We start from the raw sequence: 18,049 nt of genomic DNA, 5'->3' as shown, positions 1-18,049 counted from the left end.
GACTGCTGCCCCTTTTTTCCTAACTTTTGTTGAACTCACCCCACGGTCAAAGTCATACTCATAGTAGGAGAGCTTGCTCTCAGTCAGAATGAAGAGCCTTTTCTTATAGTTGAGGGGGGATGTCTTTTTCTTCTGTTGAGACCGCTTCAGGAAAATGCTCTCCAAGATGGCAGCCATGCCTTCCTCCTCTTTGTCTTCAGCCCCCCCAGGCTGTTGATCCTGCCTGAACAAAATGACATAGTTACCCAGCTATTTGAAAAAGGCCAAAGAATTAAATGGTCCCCAATAACCTTCTTCTGATTGCTTTACAGATTATATAGCTCTGCAGGGTAATCCAGAGGAAAGGGGAAAAGCGTTGTGCATCCAGAGCCATTTCTGCAGTGGAGTGAAAATATAATTCCTTTCGAACCCCAAACATGTCAGTCAACACAGGGCCTTGCGCCATTTATTGGCACGGTCAGAGGTCAACTGTGTCATCCTTCACTATTCTGCTTATCATGCCAGTCATGCTGGAACACCCACAGAGAACCAAGCGCTGCCATAAATACAATATCCCCCGGATTCTAAACAGTGGCTCTGATTGGTCAAAGTTTTTCCCCATAAGTACAAAAAGGAAGAAATCTTTTAATAATTCAGGCCGAGTGCGTACAAGCCTGGAGGTCTCACCAGATGGACCTTTAGAAAAGGTGAAGCAACTGTACCTTCTGCTGCAGAATCTGGGCAATTGCTTTTACAAAGTAACCCACTGAATCTGTCTTTAGCAAGCCTTCCAAACATGCCTCAAAGTGAGAAAAGAGACAAGATAAATAAATGCAGGTGAGAGGAGCTGGCTCAGTGACTGAGGACACAGCACTTCTGCCCATCATGTTCTGATAAACTTCTCTGCTTAAATGCTTTCATGTACTTATTTATTTGTTGAGTTTTATATTCCGTCATTCAGTAGAGCCATCATAACGGTTTACAAAAAAGTTTACATTTTTTTTAACAATTGAGCAATAAGTATAACAATGTGTATATTAAACAGATGTTAAACATTACAAGTCCAGAGGAGTCATTGATTGGGAGGAGGAGGATTTGAAAGTTCTGGTTGGAGAGAAGTTATTATGATGTTTTTGGATAAAAGTTCGATTGTGAGTTAGGATGCTCAGAAGTATGAAGGTCAGTGTAGAATTTGCGAAACAGCAATGTTTTTAGGTCTTTTTTGAATGTTTTGAGGTTGGGTTGGGTTCTCAGATCTTTAGGTAGGGAGTTCCAAAATTTAGGGGAGGCAATGGAAAAGGCTCTTTCTCTTGTTGTTCTCAGATGTGCATCTCTGATGGAGGGGATGTTTACGCATCCTGAGTTGTTTGATCATAAGTTTCTTTGAGGATTTTGTGGGATTATGTTTAAGGTATTTAGTCCTTGATGATCATTGTTAAGAATTCATAGATGTGTCTGTTCTAGGACTTCCCAATATTATGTTTGCTTGGTTTACTTACAGCATTTCTAGGGTCCTCATATCTAAGACTATTTTTTTCCTATAGGGACAAACTGAGAGGAAACTTTAGTTAGCACAAAGTGAGCTTGACTTCTGCACCCAGGACTGGGCTTTTGTTCTTCATGATGTTGTCTTTTTGTTTAATATGTAGTATGTACCTTATGTAGAGATCCTGTCAGATCCCTACTAGGAACCATACAGAAGATACTATTTGTGTGAGTAGGAAACAAAATAACAGTGTGGGTAAACAGATCCACCTTTATGGGAAAATTTATTCGGTAGGTTTCTCTGGTATAGAAAGCCAGACCACCATCTTAAGGGTGTGGATTTCTCTGCTTCCTTTCTCAGGGGCAGCATGTTTGGGGCTGCCTCCTATTATTCTAATTGATTTAAGTAGTTGAACCTCCGTGGAGATTTTTAGTAACATTTGGATATGGGATTTTTATTCTACCCTCCCTATCTATTCAACTTTTAAGTTCCTGAACCTTAAAGAGGCTGCTTCATTCAGAAAGGACCTGCAGATTATCAGTATCCAGAGGAAGAATGAGTTACAGCCATCCAGACCACAGAAGGAGCGAGAGAGGGGAGAACAAACTTTGGATAGACCTCTAAGAGGGCCGAGGAATATCTACTGGAGATTTAGAGAGGAGGAGTAACAGGAGCATCATTTTAAATCAAAAAGGGAGAAGAGGAGAATAATTGGTACCTTTCAGGTACTGTGAGGAAACTAAGAAGTTCAGAGGAGAAAACTACGTGGAAAGGTAGGAGATAAATGACTGTGTGAAATGGATTTCACCTTTAATACTTCACCAACATTGAGCGTGAAGCACTAATTTTTCCCTATACCAATGGGATGGGAGAAACATCAGATTAAAGACTGAATTAACTGGCTTTAACATCTTAAACTTTATTAAGTCTTTCAGAAGTCACAATATATTTAAGAGTGTTTTTAACATCGATAAGTGAATCAAACAGCTGTAACATATCAGTAAAAGTATTGTTGGAAACTACCAAAAGCTTCCAACATTCAGGCCGATGCAAAATCGGCACGCGTTATAGGGGGCACTCATGATTGAGCGCCTGCTCCCTCAAGGTGCGCAGATCCACCTCTCCCGGGTGCCTGATTTAATATTTAAATCGGTGCAGCGGTAAAAAGGAGGCGCTAGGGGAAATTGTGCATCCTTGCGCCTCCTCCGTAGCGGGTGCCTGGGAGAGATGGCTGTCAGTGGGTTAGGAAAATGGACGCTCAATTTTAGAACGTCCGTTTTCCTAACCTGTACATGGATGCTCATTCATTGGGTGTCCCTTTTCCTAACATAACCGCTGGCAGGGTCCATGGGTCATTCCTTCTTCGCTGCTTCTGCCAGCCTATTTCTTCTTTGTGCAGAAAAGCCATTCTTCTTTGTGCAGAAAAGCCATTCTGCAGCTCCTCTTCATGTGCTGGCCCCAAGGTAATTCATGACTTGCAGGGCTAGCACTTCCTGTACTTTCATCTCGCGAGAATACAGGAAGTTCTAGCACCGTGAGTGTTGAATACCACGGGGCCAGCACCTGAGAAGGAGTTGCCAGATGAGCTTCCTCCTCTACTGTGGCTTCCTGCTTCTTCCGCCGGTGGGAATGGGTCCACCGGCAGCACCATGGACCTCCACTTCTTCTGCCATTGGGGGATCGAGTTGACTGGTGGCACCACGAGTCTCTGCATCTTCTGCCGCCGGTGGGATTGGGTCCACCTGCGGCAGCAAGGGTCTCTTCCTTCTCCCGATGCCACCCCACTGGGTGTACCGCCCTATGCAATTGCACGGTTTGCACACCCGGTGGCGCTGGGACTGTGGGCTGAGCTCTGAGAGGTGTAGAAGTCTGTGGAACCAGTGAGTCTCCTGGAGAGTGGGGGTGCTGAGAAGGGTGGAGGAGGGCTAGCAGAAAGCAAGAAAGGGTGGAGGAGGGCTAGCAGAAAGCAAGAACTTTACATAATGATGTGGGGCACTCACTAGAGGGGTAATTTTCAAAAGGATTTATTTGCTTAAAACTGGGTTTTACACATATAAATGCACTTTGCGCATGTAGGTGGGCTTTTAAAAATTGCTACAATAATATGTTACGTTTGCATGCAAAATTTACCTTCATAATAGCAAAAGGACGGAAATGCAGAAAAGAGGTAACCTGCACGGAGCAGCAGTTATTACCCTAAAAGAAATAAAATAAAAATAAAAAGCTTGCTAGGTAGACTGGATGGACCACTTGGGCCTTTTTCTGCTGTCATTTACTGTGTTAACCAGACTTTTGGTGGGCACGGGGCCAACCAGTTGCCTGGATGGAAGGGGGATTGCAGTTCAGTTTGTTCACTCCTGCTCTAGGGTGTGTTGTTTCTTAGTTAGTTAGGAAAAATGTGGGATCTGCATTAGAGATTTTTTTGGCTCCAGGTCACATGTTGGACCTCTCAAGGGTCAGCTTGGCAGGCTTTTGGGAGCTGTTGAAACATGTGCAGCACAGGCAGCGCACAAGGGTGATGGGACATACAACTCGTGGGCCTACTTTGAAAACAAATCCCCCAGGCTGATATTTGCTTACAATCCGCCCCAAGAGCATATGATCCCCACTGCTACATGACCCACCGGCTGACCAGCCCAATGGATGATGGTGCCAGCCTTGTTGCTCCCATCTCTATGAATATATGTAAATTGGGATGCTGCTATGCTGGTCGTCCATAGGCATTGGAATGGGGTGGGCCACAAGGGGCCATGGCCCCACCAAATTCTGGTCCTTTCCATTGTATTGCTGCAGGAGATCTGGGGTTGGTTAGGCTAGCAGCAGCTATTCAGCTGCATCCCCCACCTCTGCAGCTCTGGGCACAACTGCTGCATGGGACCCTGTACATCCTTGTGGTTCAAAGTAGCAGTCAGGCTAGGAAGCAGAGGAGGAGGAGGAGGAAGAACTGGCCGAGGCACCAGCACCACTCTCCTCCTGGTTCTGCTGATCAGCATGCGGGGGAAAAGGAATAGAGAGAGAGATGTGAGGGAAAGGAGAGAGCAAGTGAGAGGGAAAGGGGTAAGGAAGGAAGGGGAAGAGTGAGAGGAAAGGGGTAAGGGGAGAGAAGGTTATGTGTGTGAGTAGAAGGGGAAGGGGAAGGGGAGGGAAGGGGGTAAATGAGTGAGAGGGAAAGGGGAAGGGTAAAGAATGGGAAAGAAAAAGGGGTGAGTGAATGAGTGAGAGGGAAGGAGGGAAGGGAGTAAGGAAAGGAGTGAGAGAGAAGGGGGAAGAGGAGGGAAGGGGGGGGAAGGGGTAAGTGAGTGAGAGAGAAGGGGTAAGCAGAGGGAAGGAAGGTGAGAGGGAAGGGATAACGAGGGTGAGTGAGAGGGAAGGCAGTAAGGAGGGAAGGGTGAATGAGTGAGAAGGGGGGAAGGGAAGAGATGAGTGAGTGATAGGGCAGTTTGTTTTGCAAATATAATAAGCAATTTACTATGTGTGTGCTACTGGGGTTTTTCCCCATTGATTCATATGGATCGGAGGTGAATAAATGTTTGAGAGAGTATACAAATGAGCTGGTGTGAGGACAGGCATATAGGCTGGCATTTTTGGCTTCTTGCTGTTATATCACACTGACATTTTAGCCTATGTATGATCAATGCAGTTTCTATCAGAGACTGACATCACCTGAGCAATTTTATAAAATCAAATTTAATTTAATTTACAAATTTGTATTCCATCTTTTCAGAGATCAACCAAGTAAAATAATAAAACAATATAAAAACAATGAAAGCAAGTTCTCCATATAAAAACAAAATACAATTAAAACTGAAAAGAGATAGTTATGCTAAGGCATAGGCAAATGTTTAATTATATACTAATCTGCACCCAATTCACTTCTATTTGGCAACCCCTGAATACAAAATGTTTTATTTCTCTGCTTGCCCGAACAGCTATTTGCCTCAACTTACTCTCTATCTACAAAATGGGAGAGCAGGGAACAGGTCAACATACATTTTGCTGGTACCACTGTTTTCATTTTTACAGAGTGAATTTTCACTGGAGGCCTTGCTGGGCCCCGTTTCCTTTTATTTTTTTATTTTTTAAATGTTTGATTTTTTTTTTAATGAAAGAAATTAAACATTAAATGAAACAAAATTCATGGGGGAAAAATCATCCTTAAAATGAAATGAAATACGAAACACATTCTTTACTTCTGCACATCCCTAAAAACTAAAGCCATCTTCCCTGCACCATCGTCTCATATACAAGTTATACATGTTCCCAAAGGTGACATATTCCAATCACTAAACTAAAAATAATTTTTTCTACTTTTCTCTGGATATCTTATTTTCTAATTGTGCTGGTCCCAGTCTCTCACTCCTACTTTCCTCATCTGTCTTCTCCTACCTCCTTTTCCAGAGTCTCATTTCCATTTTCAATTTTTTCTCTTGCCTCCCGTCTTCATCTCTTCATCCCTTGCATCTGTCTTTATCATTGATCTTTCACTTTTATCTCTTTCCTTCATTTCTTTTTCTGCCTCCCTATCCACTCACAGCTAGATTTCACACCCTTCCCTCTCTCTCACCTTAAAATCCTGTCTCCTTTTTTGCATCTCTCACCTTCCTACTACCTTTCCATCTTACTCTCACCGTCTTCCCAGCCCATCTATCATTCTTTCCCCAGCCTCCTATTCCCCCACTCCCCAGCCTCATTTCCACACCCTGTACTTACTTCATTGCCAGTCCTCAACTGCTTTCCTCTGACTCTAATCTTCTCACCAGCCCTAGTTCTTCTCCTGTTGTTCATCCCCTCCCATTCTCCTAAGCCCCTTTGTCTTTTATCTTCTACCTAGCCTATTACCTCTCTATAAATGCCACCCCAGATCCATTCCCACCCTCTCACACACCTTTCACAGATACATTTCTTCCCTCTCACCTCTCCACAACACTCCCATGCATTTCCACTACCTCTCACCCTTTCCCCTGTCCTTCAGGTCATTCACACCCCCTCTTGATTCCTTCCTACCCTTCATCCCCTTCTCACACTCTCACTCATACTCCTCCACTCATGCCACCGAACTGCTGAGCCCCCACATACCCCCACAAACCCCTGTTCAGTCTCGGAGTCCTTGCCTCCCCTATTTCCAAGTTCCCACTTCTCCCACCCAATGTTAGAGTCCTTGATCTCTTCCATCCTCCCCATCTTGGGATCCCCGACTATCTGCCAAATCTCCATTTCCCCCATCCTTGCTTCCTCTCTGTTCCAACAGCCTCCATCCCTGTGCACCCCTGCTTTCCCACTCAGTACTGAGTCCCCACCAATCTCTCTGCCCACCAATCTGAGACTCCACTCTCCACCAAATCCTCAATCACAGCAGCCAACTTTCACATTTTTAGGGGTGTGAACTACCCAGAGCTAGCACCTACGTCCCCAATCTCTGTGTTCATGACTTTCTCTCTCTCCCCCCCCCCCCCCCCACCCTCTCCCACTCCTCTCTTTGTCCCCTCTCCTCAAGGAACTTTAAATCTGGTTTCTGGTCCTGCCTCCCTCCCCCCTTGGTTCCTAAGCTCTGCAGGGCCTTTAACCATGTCCCAGATATTCCTCTTGCTGCTTGGGCTATACCTCTTTGCGCCCACCCACTGCTTGCTCAGTTTCAAACAACTGCATGAGCAGTGGGCGGGAGGAAGAGAAGGTGGCAGGAGGAGCAGCAGCTGGGGCCTGGTTAGAGGCCCTGTAGGGAGGGACAGGAGGGGAGCAGGTCCACTTCAGAGGCGCTGCTGCTGCCGCTGTGTTGGGGGCCACCTCCTTCGGCCCGCGTGGGCCACTTCCAATGCCAACATCACTGCTACTTTGCTGCTGCTTCTGGCTCTCCTCCTGCTTACCTCAGTGCAGCTGCACAGAGAAAGGACTACTAAAGCAGGTCAGCACTGCCCACGTCCTCCTCCTCCTCCTCCATTGCCCTCCTCTCCTGCTCCCTTCATGAGCAGCGATTAACAGCACAGATGGCTTCCTGCCCGTGGGGGCCAGTCTCATACTTCCTGCCTCAAGGTACTGCCATGAGACTGGCCCCTCAGGCCTGACGCTGACGACCTGTGCTCTTAAGCGCTGTCCACTCTTCTTGCTGGTGGAGGGAGGGGGGGAGAGAGCTTTCTGCAGTGCCTGCTCCAGGGTGAAAAGAATAAAGAGGAGAAGCGAAGAGCAGAAGCCGGCCTGCCACTGCTGTGACGTCATCGGTCGCCCCCCGGGGCGACGCTGCCCCCCCGAGGGAGCTGCTACCCCCCTCCCCCCGCAAGAGCACAGTTTGAAGGGTGGGTTGGGTCGGCCCTGCGCATCCATCGCCTCCTGCAGTGTGAAGCTTCCTCAGAGTTATGCCACATCCCCCTGACTTTATTTTCCTTTCCTAACCCTTCCAGTTTACATAGTGGTGCTGTGCAAGCCTGCAGCGAGGAATGAACGCATGGTTCTCTCATACTGAAAGTCATAAAGTCTTCAGGCAGAAGTCATCCCCCGTCGCTGCAGCTCCTCTTTCCCTCCCCCTAAATTGCTGTTTCCTGTTATCTTGACACACAATTTCATTTTGACTGTCGCTCAGTAAGAGCAACTGCAAAAAACAAAGTATCAAACCCCATATTCCCCCTGCCTCAGCTAGCGGGAGACAGTGCCTCCCAGGTCCTGTGTGAGACTGCTGGGGACTCTCCTCGCCAGCAAAGTAAGAGACGGCTGCGAGAGAGCAGGGTTAACTTAGAGATGCTGCATTCACAGTTTAGAAACGTTTCTCTTCTGAGCTAGAGCAAAGAATTTTCATGCAGGCTAAAGCTTTTCGGAGCCGTTTTCGTTTCCCACTTGTCCATCTGGCTTGCCATCCGGTTCCGGGTGTCTGCTCTCTGTTATCCAGATGGTGAATCATCACCAGTCTGGAGGGGCCACGGCGGCAGCTCTCAGGCTCTGCCCCCACACGTGTGCAGGCTGGGAACCGTGTGCACTGACAAAGAAATGTCCTAACTTCACAGGAAAATAAGCCAATTTCACGTTTCAGATGAAGCCTGCCGTGACACAAGCACAACCACAGCCTTCGTCAGAAGGGGTTTGTCTCGCAGCTCCACAGAATTCACTTCTATCCACCTTTACTGGGCTCCCTTAAACAGGGCACCTTATAAGTCAGACCCCCCCCCCAGAGTTCAGATTGCGCCACGTGTGGGAAGTAGCTCCGAAGCCTCACGCAGGAGGGAACCCAGAATTCAGATGGAACCTAGGAAGCCCACATAGAAAAGGTCCCAGAATTTAGATGTCAGTCTCCATGTGAAGGAAGGAGCCTAGCATCCCAGTGGTTCCTTAGAAAGTGCTCTTTCACTGAAAGGGAGTTATACTGGGGCAAGGAGTGGCAGCTACCCAATGACTAGTGATGTGCTGCCAGTTTCTTGTCAATGGGCTCCCTCCAGCCGTATTCCATTTTGTTCTCATAAAATAATTTAAGAAGGGGCTCCTGAGAGCCTCTGGTAGCCTCCTCCTGCCCATCGCTGTTGGCAGCTCTGGGCGGTAAAGGTTTAAGCAATGCCGGTTAAACAGAGGAATGTCACTGGCTAGAGCTAGGATAGCATTAGCTACAACTAAGTGGAAAGGCGATGGAGAGTGAGGCATTCATGCTGGTGTGGGAAAAGACAATTGAGGGGGAGGAAGGGCAAAAAAAGAGAAGGTCTAAGTGGGTCTGTTTTCTGTAGATTATCCAAAGCGGTTTTAGGCAAGGGCCTACCTGCCACGGACTTCTTTGCTCCCAAATTGTGGGGCAGCTCCTGGAGCCTTACCTCCTGTACGGAAGCCAGGAAGGGGTGGGTCCCTATGAGCAAACACTGGTTCAGTCCCTGAACTCTCTGCCTGCTGCTGCCGCCACCATCCCGGGACCAGCTCCAGCAGCTTCCCTCTGGTTCAAGAGAAATAAGGTTTGTAGAGGGGAAGGAAGCAAATAGGTCCAATTTTTCCTTTATTAGAAAAGCAGGGGAACTGGGAGATCCAAGATGGCACATTCCGGATGAAAGCGGAGGGCCCGCGAGAGGCTGAACTTTGAAGCCTCGACGCCGGGTCCGCAGAGAGGGCCGATGGACGCCCGTGTCCTCAGAGGGTCTGGAGACCCGTGCGAAGAGTCGCTGGAGGCAGTTCGTGGAGACGCTACGACAGCCGACAACCTCCTTGACTCATTAACGTCTCTATCCCTGGCTGAAAGAACGGCACCTGAAAACCCGGCACTAAGCAGAACAGCTACTCTGGCCCTACCGGAGAAGTCCCCGGAAGGCGTCAGGGAGGAGCCTCCACGATATTCGGAGGGAACCCCGACTGGAGGGGGAGTCTCTGGGAGTCACCGGGTCGGAAGGGAGAGAAACTCACCGAGGAGAGGTTCAATCTTTGGAGGAGATTTTGGCTTGGCAGTCGGATGGGGAGGATGAAGAAGATTTCATTCAGGAAAAGGAACCCGAGTCTCTCCCGCTGGTAAGGCCAGAGCTCTGTACGTTGGAGTCTATTTGGCTAGCCATTGAGACAGTTAGCAAAAATGTAACAGTGCAATTAAACTCTGTTACAGCTAAAATGGGCCAAATGAGTAAGCAGTTTAAGAAAATGAAGGAAAATGCAAGCTGAAACAAAAAGGGAGATGAGCATAATGAAATCAGATATGGGGCAATTGAAAAATCAATATCAAGAAATGGCAAAGGATAAATATATATCTCTTAAGAAAATTAGAAAATCCAGACAATCAACAAAGAGGTAAAAACCTCAGGCTAATTAATTTCCCAAAGGAGACTGACGGTATCACCGTCAGAAATGTGGAAAAAAATATGCCTTGGAGAATTTGAAGACATCACAGGCAATTTTACCACCACTTTCAAGAATAAATTATTTGCCTGTCAGGAAAAAAATCATCAGTAGGAAACACAGAAATGCAGCAGCTGTCGCCCATGAATCTTAACCTGAGATATTGGAAACGTCAACGGAGGAAGAAGCGCAACCTGCAGCTCGGATTCTAACATTTCTATTAGGCTCGGACAGGGGCTAGGTTCTCAAAGCTTATTTTCGGAGCCAACGGGAACCTTTTCTTGGCTTTAGAGTGCAGACTTTTTCCAGTCTTAGCCAAGGAAACCACAACTCAGAAAAAGAATTCTTAGAGTTAGAGCCCAGTGTGTTGAAACTGGGTGCACAACTCTTTATTACATTTCCATGTAAATGCATCATAAAACTTCGAGATATTACATATCCTTTTTTTTTTTTTTGCCTTCTCAGTTAAGACAATTTCCTAATAACAGAGTTGTAGATACGGTAGAGATTAATACCTAATCTGGAGATTGAACAGTAACCTCATAGAGTGAGTAGAGCGTTCCGTTAATGTAAACGCCGTCCCCCAATGTAGCGCTTTTTCTAATGAGATACAAGTTTCTATGTATACGTTTAAGTCGTCTTCTTGAGTTGGATCTCCCACCCATGTAGAGGGCTAGTAGATGGTATAATATGCTATATGTTAATTACCTGAAAGTTTTATGTAAAGAAAATTTATGTATTGTGCCATTTCTATTCAATGTATTTTGTTTATCATTGAAAAAATGTAATAAAGAGTAAATTAAAAAAAAAAGAAAAGCAGGGGAACTGGTTCTACCATTTTAAATGTGCAACCTCCCCCCCCCCCCCCCCCCACACACACACACTCCAGCGCCCCTGGTCTTAGGACCCTAATCCATTCTTTGAGTGAGGCATATCCCACTGGGAGCGAGCCTTCATAGTGCTATTCCCACGGTGGGGCTAGTGTCGCGCGGCTGACTTAAAAAGGGCAATGGTTTTCACTTCTCATGGGCCGTTTCTCATGTCTGTCATGGAAACTGAAATGGACATGCTCTGGTGCCTCCTTAGCAAGGAAGAGAAGCCTCATTTAGCTGTGCCAAAGGGCTGATTTGCATACAGCAGCCCTGCCAGCCACACTCCACATTCAAAACTTGGTTCTTTTTTTTTTTTTTTCGCACATTCAGTGTATCTGTCAAGTGCTGACTCTTCTGGTTTTCTCTTACTAATATCTGACAGCAAAAAAAACCCCTCCCCCCCCCCCCAATACTTCCTTTTTTTTGTAAGGTGTTTAATTCACCCCATAATGATAGCAAGGAAAGACAGATCATGCTCAGCAGACAGCGGTGACACTTAATCTCTGTCCCGAAGCTTAAGGTAACTCCACAGGTAGGCAACCTTCATTCCTCGTGAACACCAGTCCGCTCAGGTTTTCAGGATCCTCCCCCATGAATATGCATGAGATAGATTTGCATGCACACTGTTTCACTTGAAGGCAGATCCCTCATGCATATTCATTAGGGATAGCCTGAAATCCAAAGTGGATTGGTGCCCAAGATCTGGAGGTTTCCTACTCTTGGGTGACCTGATATCATCGTGTCGTGAGGTAATGATACTCAACAAGGTCCCCCCAGCCTGTCTGGTTTTCAGGATATCCACAATGAATATGCATGAGATAGATTTTCATACAAAATATTCTACATATTTGTTGTGGATACCCTGGAAAAAAAAAAAACTGACTTGGTGGGCAGGGCTGAGAACCATTGGCGTGTAGGAAAGGCGAAGCCAGTCTTGGTTTTATGTTCGAGATCTTCAGAAACTGGAATGACAAGTCCACAGATGCAGCGGAATAAACCAGAACTTACTCGGGCTGTTGCTTCTGACACAGAGCTATCTGGGCAGCTTAAGGACGTGGCTACCACAATCCCCAACCCTGCAGCTTTGATCACAAACCTCCAGAGAAACAGAAAAAGGAGCGTCTACATAATGATCCTTCAGAAGGATGAGACAACTGCCCAGTGACTTATGGCCCTGAGAGTTGTGGGAGATCTGAGGCTCTTCTTTCTGGAGCATAACAGGCTATTTATTTTTCACTAACTTTTCCCTGAAAGGGGAGAAATCAAAGACATCAAACACTGGCCCCTTGGGGGCTACACCATTTCCCAAGCTTGCTTTTCAGAATAACCAAAATGTAATGTAGCATAACTTCAGGAATGGATTACCAATATGCAGAGCAGACAAGGGCCAATGGGCAGCTGACCCCCAGAGAAGCAGCCGTCCTACGGTGCGAGTCACTTGTTTTACATCATCAGCTGCGGTGCCAGCCGGCTATCCACGGGCCTACGAGCAGCAGAGCGTACAAATCTGCCATTGCACGAGTTAGAGATACCATATACCAAAAGAAAAGTATTCATTGTGGATATCCTGAAAAGCAGACCTGCAGGTGGCTCTCGGGGATCAAAGCTTAAGAACGCGACGCGTTTAATGGGAAATAGTGTGCCGCAAGAAAGAAAACATTATTTTCTACATCCTAGCTAACAGAACACGGTTTCTGTCTGTCTGTCACGTGTCACTGAAAGGAACATGGTGACCCACCCCTTGGGTCACAGACGGGCTGGGGAAGGCACAGGCGCTCCCACCACCTTGGACTCGTTGATTGGCGATATGGATGGCTTGCTGCGGGTGCGGGGTAAGCCTGTGGAGAGTGGCAGCGGGTGATCTTCCTTGCTCTCCCAGCAGCCCTTCTCCTGCACTCGTCCACCGCCTCCGTCCGCCAGGCTGCGGGTACAGTGTGGCTGTGGGGAAGTGGGGATGTCAGCCGACTTCATGTTAGCTGGTTGCTTGGTGTCAAGCTGCCAGGTTGCCGGTGGCGGCAGTAGGCAAGGACGAACAGCTGAAGAGCACCATCCAGCCCCCATCCTCGCCCCTTGAGGCTGTCGAGGTGTATTTAGACGGTTAAACTTCCATTAGTGTTGATGGGCAGTGATCTAGTTTATTTACAAAGCACGTTCAAGAAAGACTTGAAAACTTGATAAGCACAAAGACAGAGTAGCAACACGAGAAGGGGAGCTCAAGCAAGGTTAGTGACTGGAGGCAAAAAACCCGAGGGGAATTATTTTTATACATTTTCTGGAGTGAGAAAGGAATAGGGCCACAGAAAGTGAATGGTAGGAGCGTGGGAGTCCCTGAGTTCAGACGACCAAGACTATAAACAATGCAGAACATTTTCAACAAGGGCCCAACCAGCAGCGCACACTTTTCAGCCTGCACAAACCCAGCTGATTTTCACGCACAAGATGCCCCTGTATATGGTGTCCATCAGCTTATTTTGTGGATAAAAAAGCACATGCATCGGTTGACACGCTGCAAAACGATAGTATAAAGCACATGCGTTAGCAGGCATGATCACTCAGCCTGCAGGTTTCTAAAAAATGAAAACGCAAGCCCATCGTTTCCAAACATGTCCCCGCAACACTCCTCCTGAGCACCTATTTTGTAGGCAAACTGTGAAACTATGATCAGCCCTATTCACAAATATGCCTTAGGCCCCATTAGAACCAATGGGTGCCATGGTGAATAACGTGCATTTTCGTGTAATGCACTTTTGTGAACAGGGGTTTAGGTGGGCACTTTCTGGCAGCGAAAATTCTACTCACACGGATATGCTGGGTAGAGGTGTGTTAACTATTTTCACCCATGTAATAGGCACCGAGGTCTCTGAAAGTTTACCCAGATGTGGTTTAGCTGAAGGAATCCAGCAGGATGTCTGAGCCCAACCTCATTAGTAACCCAATAATCCTCTCTATTGACACTATATAGGATGGCACACCTGGGCTCAAAAGAAATCACCATTGCAGACCTAGAAGGACCCAGTCATGGATATTCTGCCTGCAGACCCCTCTGCATAAAACCTACAGTACCAGGAGATAGGCCTGCAGATACACAGGGCCCATGCTCCTCTGTTCTTTTTAAGAAAATTGAAGTTAAAAGCATACACAACAAAAAAAATGCAGAACTCTCCAGACGTACGATAGCCCGTCTATCAGAGAAAAACAGCAGGAAGAAATGAGAGGCGTTTGCTGAGTACTTGAAATGTTATCTTATTTCGATGGAGAAATGGTATTTCTTGTAAAAACCAAAAAAAAAAAAAAAAAAAGATAACACTTCATCTTATTTTTCAGTTTTTTACAGGAAATACTATTTCTCCATCGAAAAAGTACTTGTGATAGTGGCAACAAGATCTTCATTCTGCAGCTGCTCTGTCAGACATGAAAAAGAAAGGCTAAAAAGCTGAAGTAATGTCCAATTACTTACACTATAGGGTAATATTCAAAGACATTCGAGATGTCAAGTCCTGATGCCTGGGCTGTGGGGCTGACCCCACAGTCCAGTCCAGAGGTTGGTTCTCGATGCTTGGGCCTTGGCCTAGGGTCAGGCCCAGCCTAAAGCCCAGCCCCCATAGCAGCAATGACGATGATCTCTTCTCTCTTCTTTCTTCATTCTTCATAAACTGATGCCGTCCACTGGGGTTGCACCGGAGTTAATTAATTCCGGCGCATTCATCACAGCAAACTGCCAATTTGAGGTATGAAAATGTGCCATTTTGATGTTTGGCGTCAGGCCTGGCTCTGGGTCTGGGCCAAGGCCCTGGTGTTGTGCCTGGGCCTGTATTCCAGCTTAGGCTGAGGCCCGGTCATCAGGATCCAGCCTCCAGCTGGGCTCCAGCGTCGGGCCTGGGTTCAGGCTCCAGCCAAGGCCGTGGCAGCCTACTACATCCTCAGCCTATGCAAAGCCGAGACTTCAGCCTGGGCCTAGGCCTTGCAGGTGGATCCCCTCTGCACCGGGTAAGTGAGGGCTGGGGGAAACCTGGCTCCGTCATTTTTCCAGGTGAGAGGGATGGGTGGTGGAAACCGAAGCCTTAGGAGGCCCCGTTTTCTTTTTTTTTTTTGTTTTGTTTTTTTAAATGTTTGATTCTTTTTTTTTTTCACACAAATGAAACAAATCAGACATTCCACGAACTGAAATTTGTGGGGGAAAAAAAACTTCCAAAAACAAAGCGAAAAATGAAAATGAATTTTTTTTTTATCCCTGCACACCCCTATAAACACTACATGCATCAACCTATAATAACAGCTGATTCACTTCTGCTATATCCTACTACAACATGCTTCATTCTAAGCAACAGCAACATCACTGCTCTACCAAAACAATCCCTCAGTTATATCACAATACTGCATGCGACAATCTAGAGCAACAGTTGCATCACCTCTGATATAACATTACAACATGCATAAATCTACAGCAAAATTGCATTACCTCTCCAATGCATATATCAGATGGCAATCTAGAGCAACAGCTGCATCACCTTTGCTATCACAATTTAGCATGTGACAACCTACAGCAACATCTGCATCGCCTCTGCTATATCATGCTACAGCATGTGACCACCTACTACAGTTGCATCACTCTAACACTACAGCATGTGACAATCTAGAATAGCAACTACATTACCTCTGCTATATCACACTACAATATGCAACAATCTGTAGCAACAGCTGCATCACCTCCGCTATAAATGCACTATAGCCGATTAAAATCATCCCTTGTGGGGGTGGAGTCAAGATGGCGTCGCCGTTGGTCACACTGTGAAGCTGCTCTGGCGTCTTTTCGTTTTAAATTGAGATTTCCTGTTGGATTTATTGAAAATATGCCTCCAAAACGTAAGGGTAAACAGAGATCGTACCCCTCGACACCTCCATTACCTCCAGGGCAGCGGACCATCGCACAATGTGCCACAAAAACCGGTGAGAGCGGGCTGGCTAATCCGGCTGTCGGGCCGGTGGAGGGAGCACAAGACCCGACTACGGAATTATTTTCTCTTAGTCTGCTAGATCAGAGACTACCTCCTGCGGAGCGGGAACCCCCAACACACCGCCTGAATACAGGATCCGAAGCGGGTGCCCTGACTGTTCAAGCCGAGGGGGATGTGTTAGGAGGTCAGAACGCCCAGAATCCCAGGTATGCTGGAGAGTTTATACCAGGAGGCCTTGGGCTGAATGAGGAATCGAGTCAGAACAATAGAAGCGGTGAGTCTCCGACTTCTATTATTCCTCTTATTCCCGGTGAAACTTTAAACATCGATAAACCGGAGGTAGTTACTATGGAGTCCTTGTGGACATTAACATCTTCAATGGCAAAGTCTTTAAATGAATGCTCGGCAAATATTAGTATTTTGTCTTCTCAGTTATGCATGATGAATGATAATTTTGGGAAATCTAAATCTAAAACCGTAGAAAATCTGAAAAAGATGGAAGAAGAACTGAAACAAGTGAAATTAGTACAGACTATTATGGTGCAGAACTTTGGAACCGTGAACAAAAAGATTGAATACTTGGAGAATGCGAATAGACACTTAAAACTTAGGATTCTGAATTTCCCAAGAGATATTTCTCTGAAGTTTTGGATATTTCCACAGATAAATCTCCCCCACTGGATAAAGTTTATTTCCTACCTAATCGCAAATCCCAACAAGAACAAATAATATCTACCAATGCTCTGGAGAACCTTACGGATTTTCTGGAATCGTCAGCGTATGAGGTGGCAGAAAGAGCTACTCTCCTGATTTCTTTCTTTAATGATAAGGACTTGGGAGATATAATGAGGGCTTATTTTAAGCAGCCTAATAAGAACTTCATGGGGGTAAATGTTGGTATATACCCAGATGTATCTAAAATGACCCAACAGAGAAGGAGGGCTTTCCTAGAGTTAAAAACAGAAGTTTTGGCCCTGGGGACATCCTACTTCCTACGCTTTCCCTGCAAGTGCATAGTGAAGTACAAAGAAAATACGCATATTTTTTTTCAACCAGAGCATCTTAAAAGCTTTGTTAAAGGGAAAAAGATCTCCCTTCAAATAAATACCAATATCTGATTAATAAGGAAGTTTAATGGTTTTTCAGGAACACCTTTCTGTATTTGTAAAAATGTTTCTTTATATCTCCCTAGTATGAATATCTGCCCCCCCCGGATGTTAGTGGTCTAATGGGTATTAACAGTAGAATAGATTGATATGTTGTGATGATATTTGAAAGTTTTATTTCTGTTTCTCTGAAATACCAAATTTCTGTTTTCAAAGTGGATGCTTTGTATGTTTATCTGAAAATTAATAAATAAATAATAATTAAAAAAAAAAAAAAAAAAGCACTATAGCCTGTGACAATCTACAGCAACAATTGCATTATCTCAGCTATAACTACACTACACTGCTATAACACTATAGCATGCGGCAATCTACAGCAATAACTGTATTATTTTTGTTATATCATTCCTGTGTTTTTTCTGCTATATTAGATTGCAGCATGCAACATATTGAGGCAACATTTGGATGAGCTCTCATATAAAACTACGGTATGCAGCAATCTACAACACAAGTGCGGGTAGCTCTCTTACATTTGCAGCACGTGTAGAAAACTGCAACACAATTGCTTTATGTCTATTGCAGAATGCATTAGCCTGTATCTCAGCCATAATCACTTACACACAGTGGTGCAAGCTGCAACACAATTGCATTTGTTGTGCTAAAATACTCATTGTCACATAGCTAGCAATAGAACAGTGTTTTCTGCAATAGATTCCACACCCATACTATGTGGTGAACTGTACTACTCTGTGGAATACTACACAATACTAAATGCTATAGTGCTCGATGCCATACTGCCCCTTGCTACAAAATCCGAGCTCCTATAACGTCATAATGCCCAGTGACACACAGAGGTCAGTGTTATGGTCC

The 18,049-nt window shown here is 45.7% G+C and overlaps 1 protein-coding gene across 5 annotated transcripts in view; it reads right to left on the bottom strand.

Annotated features, from left to right (window-relative positions):
- Nucleotides 1–18,049, bottom strand: part of BTK (Bruton tyrosine kinase) — a 107,823-nt gene that overhangs the window by 89,005 nt on the left and 769 nt on the right. For 2 of the 5 annotated variants that reach the window (XM_029607372.1, XM_029607373.1), the window contains exon 2: nucleotides 40–223. In XM_029607372.1, coding sequence (XP_029463232.1) covers nucleotides 40–177 — 138 coding nt within the window. In that variant the 5' untranslated portion in view covers nucleotides 178–223. Of the gene's footprint in view, nucleotides 1–39; nucleotides 224–7,326; nucleotides 7,440–18,049 lie in introns of those variants that run through there. The other 3 variants (XM_029607374.1, XM_029607376.1, XM_029607375.1) reach the window with 2 other exon arrangements.

This window comes from Rhinatrema bivittatum, chromosome 6 (assembly GCF_901001135.1).
Source record: "Rhinatrema bivittatum chromosome 6, aRhiBiv1.1, whole genome shotgun sequence".
Classification (NCBI taxonomy): Eukaryota; Metazoa; Chordata; class Amphibia; order Gymnophiona; family Rhinatrematidae; genus Rhinatrema; species Rhinatrema bivittatum.
Note: the sequence above shows the minus strand (reverse complement) of the source record. Positions and strands in the feature narration are given on the sequence as shown.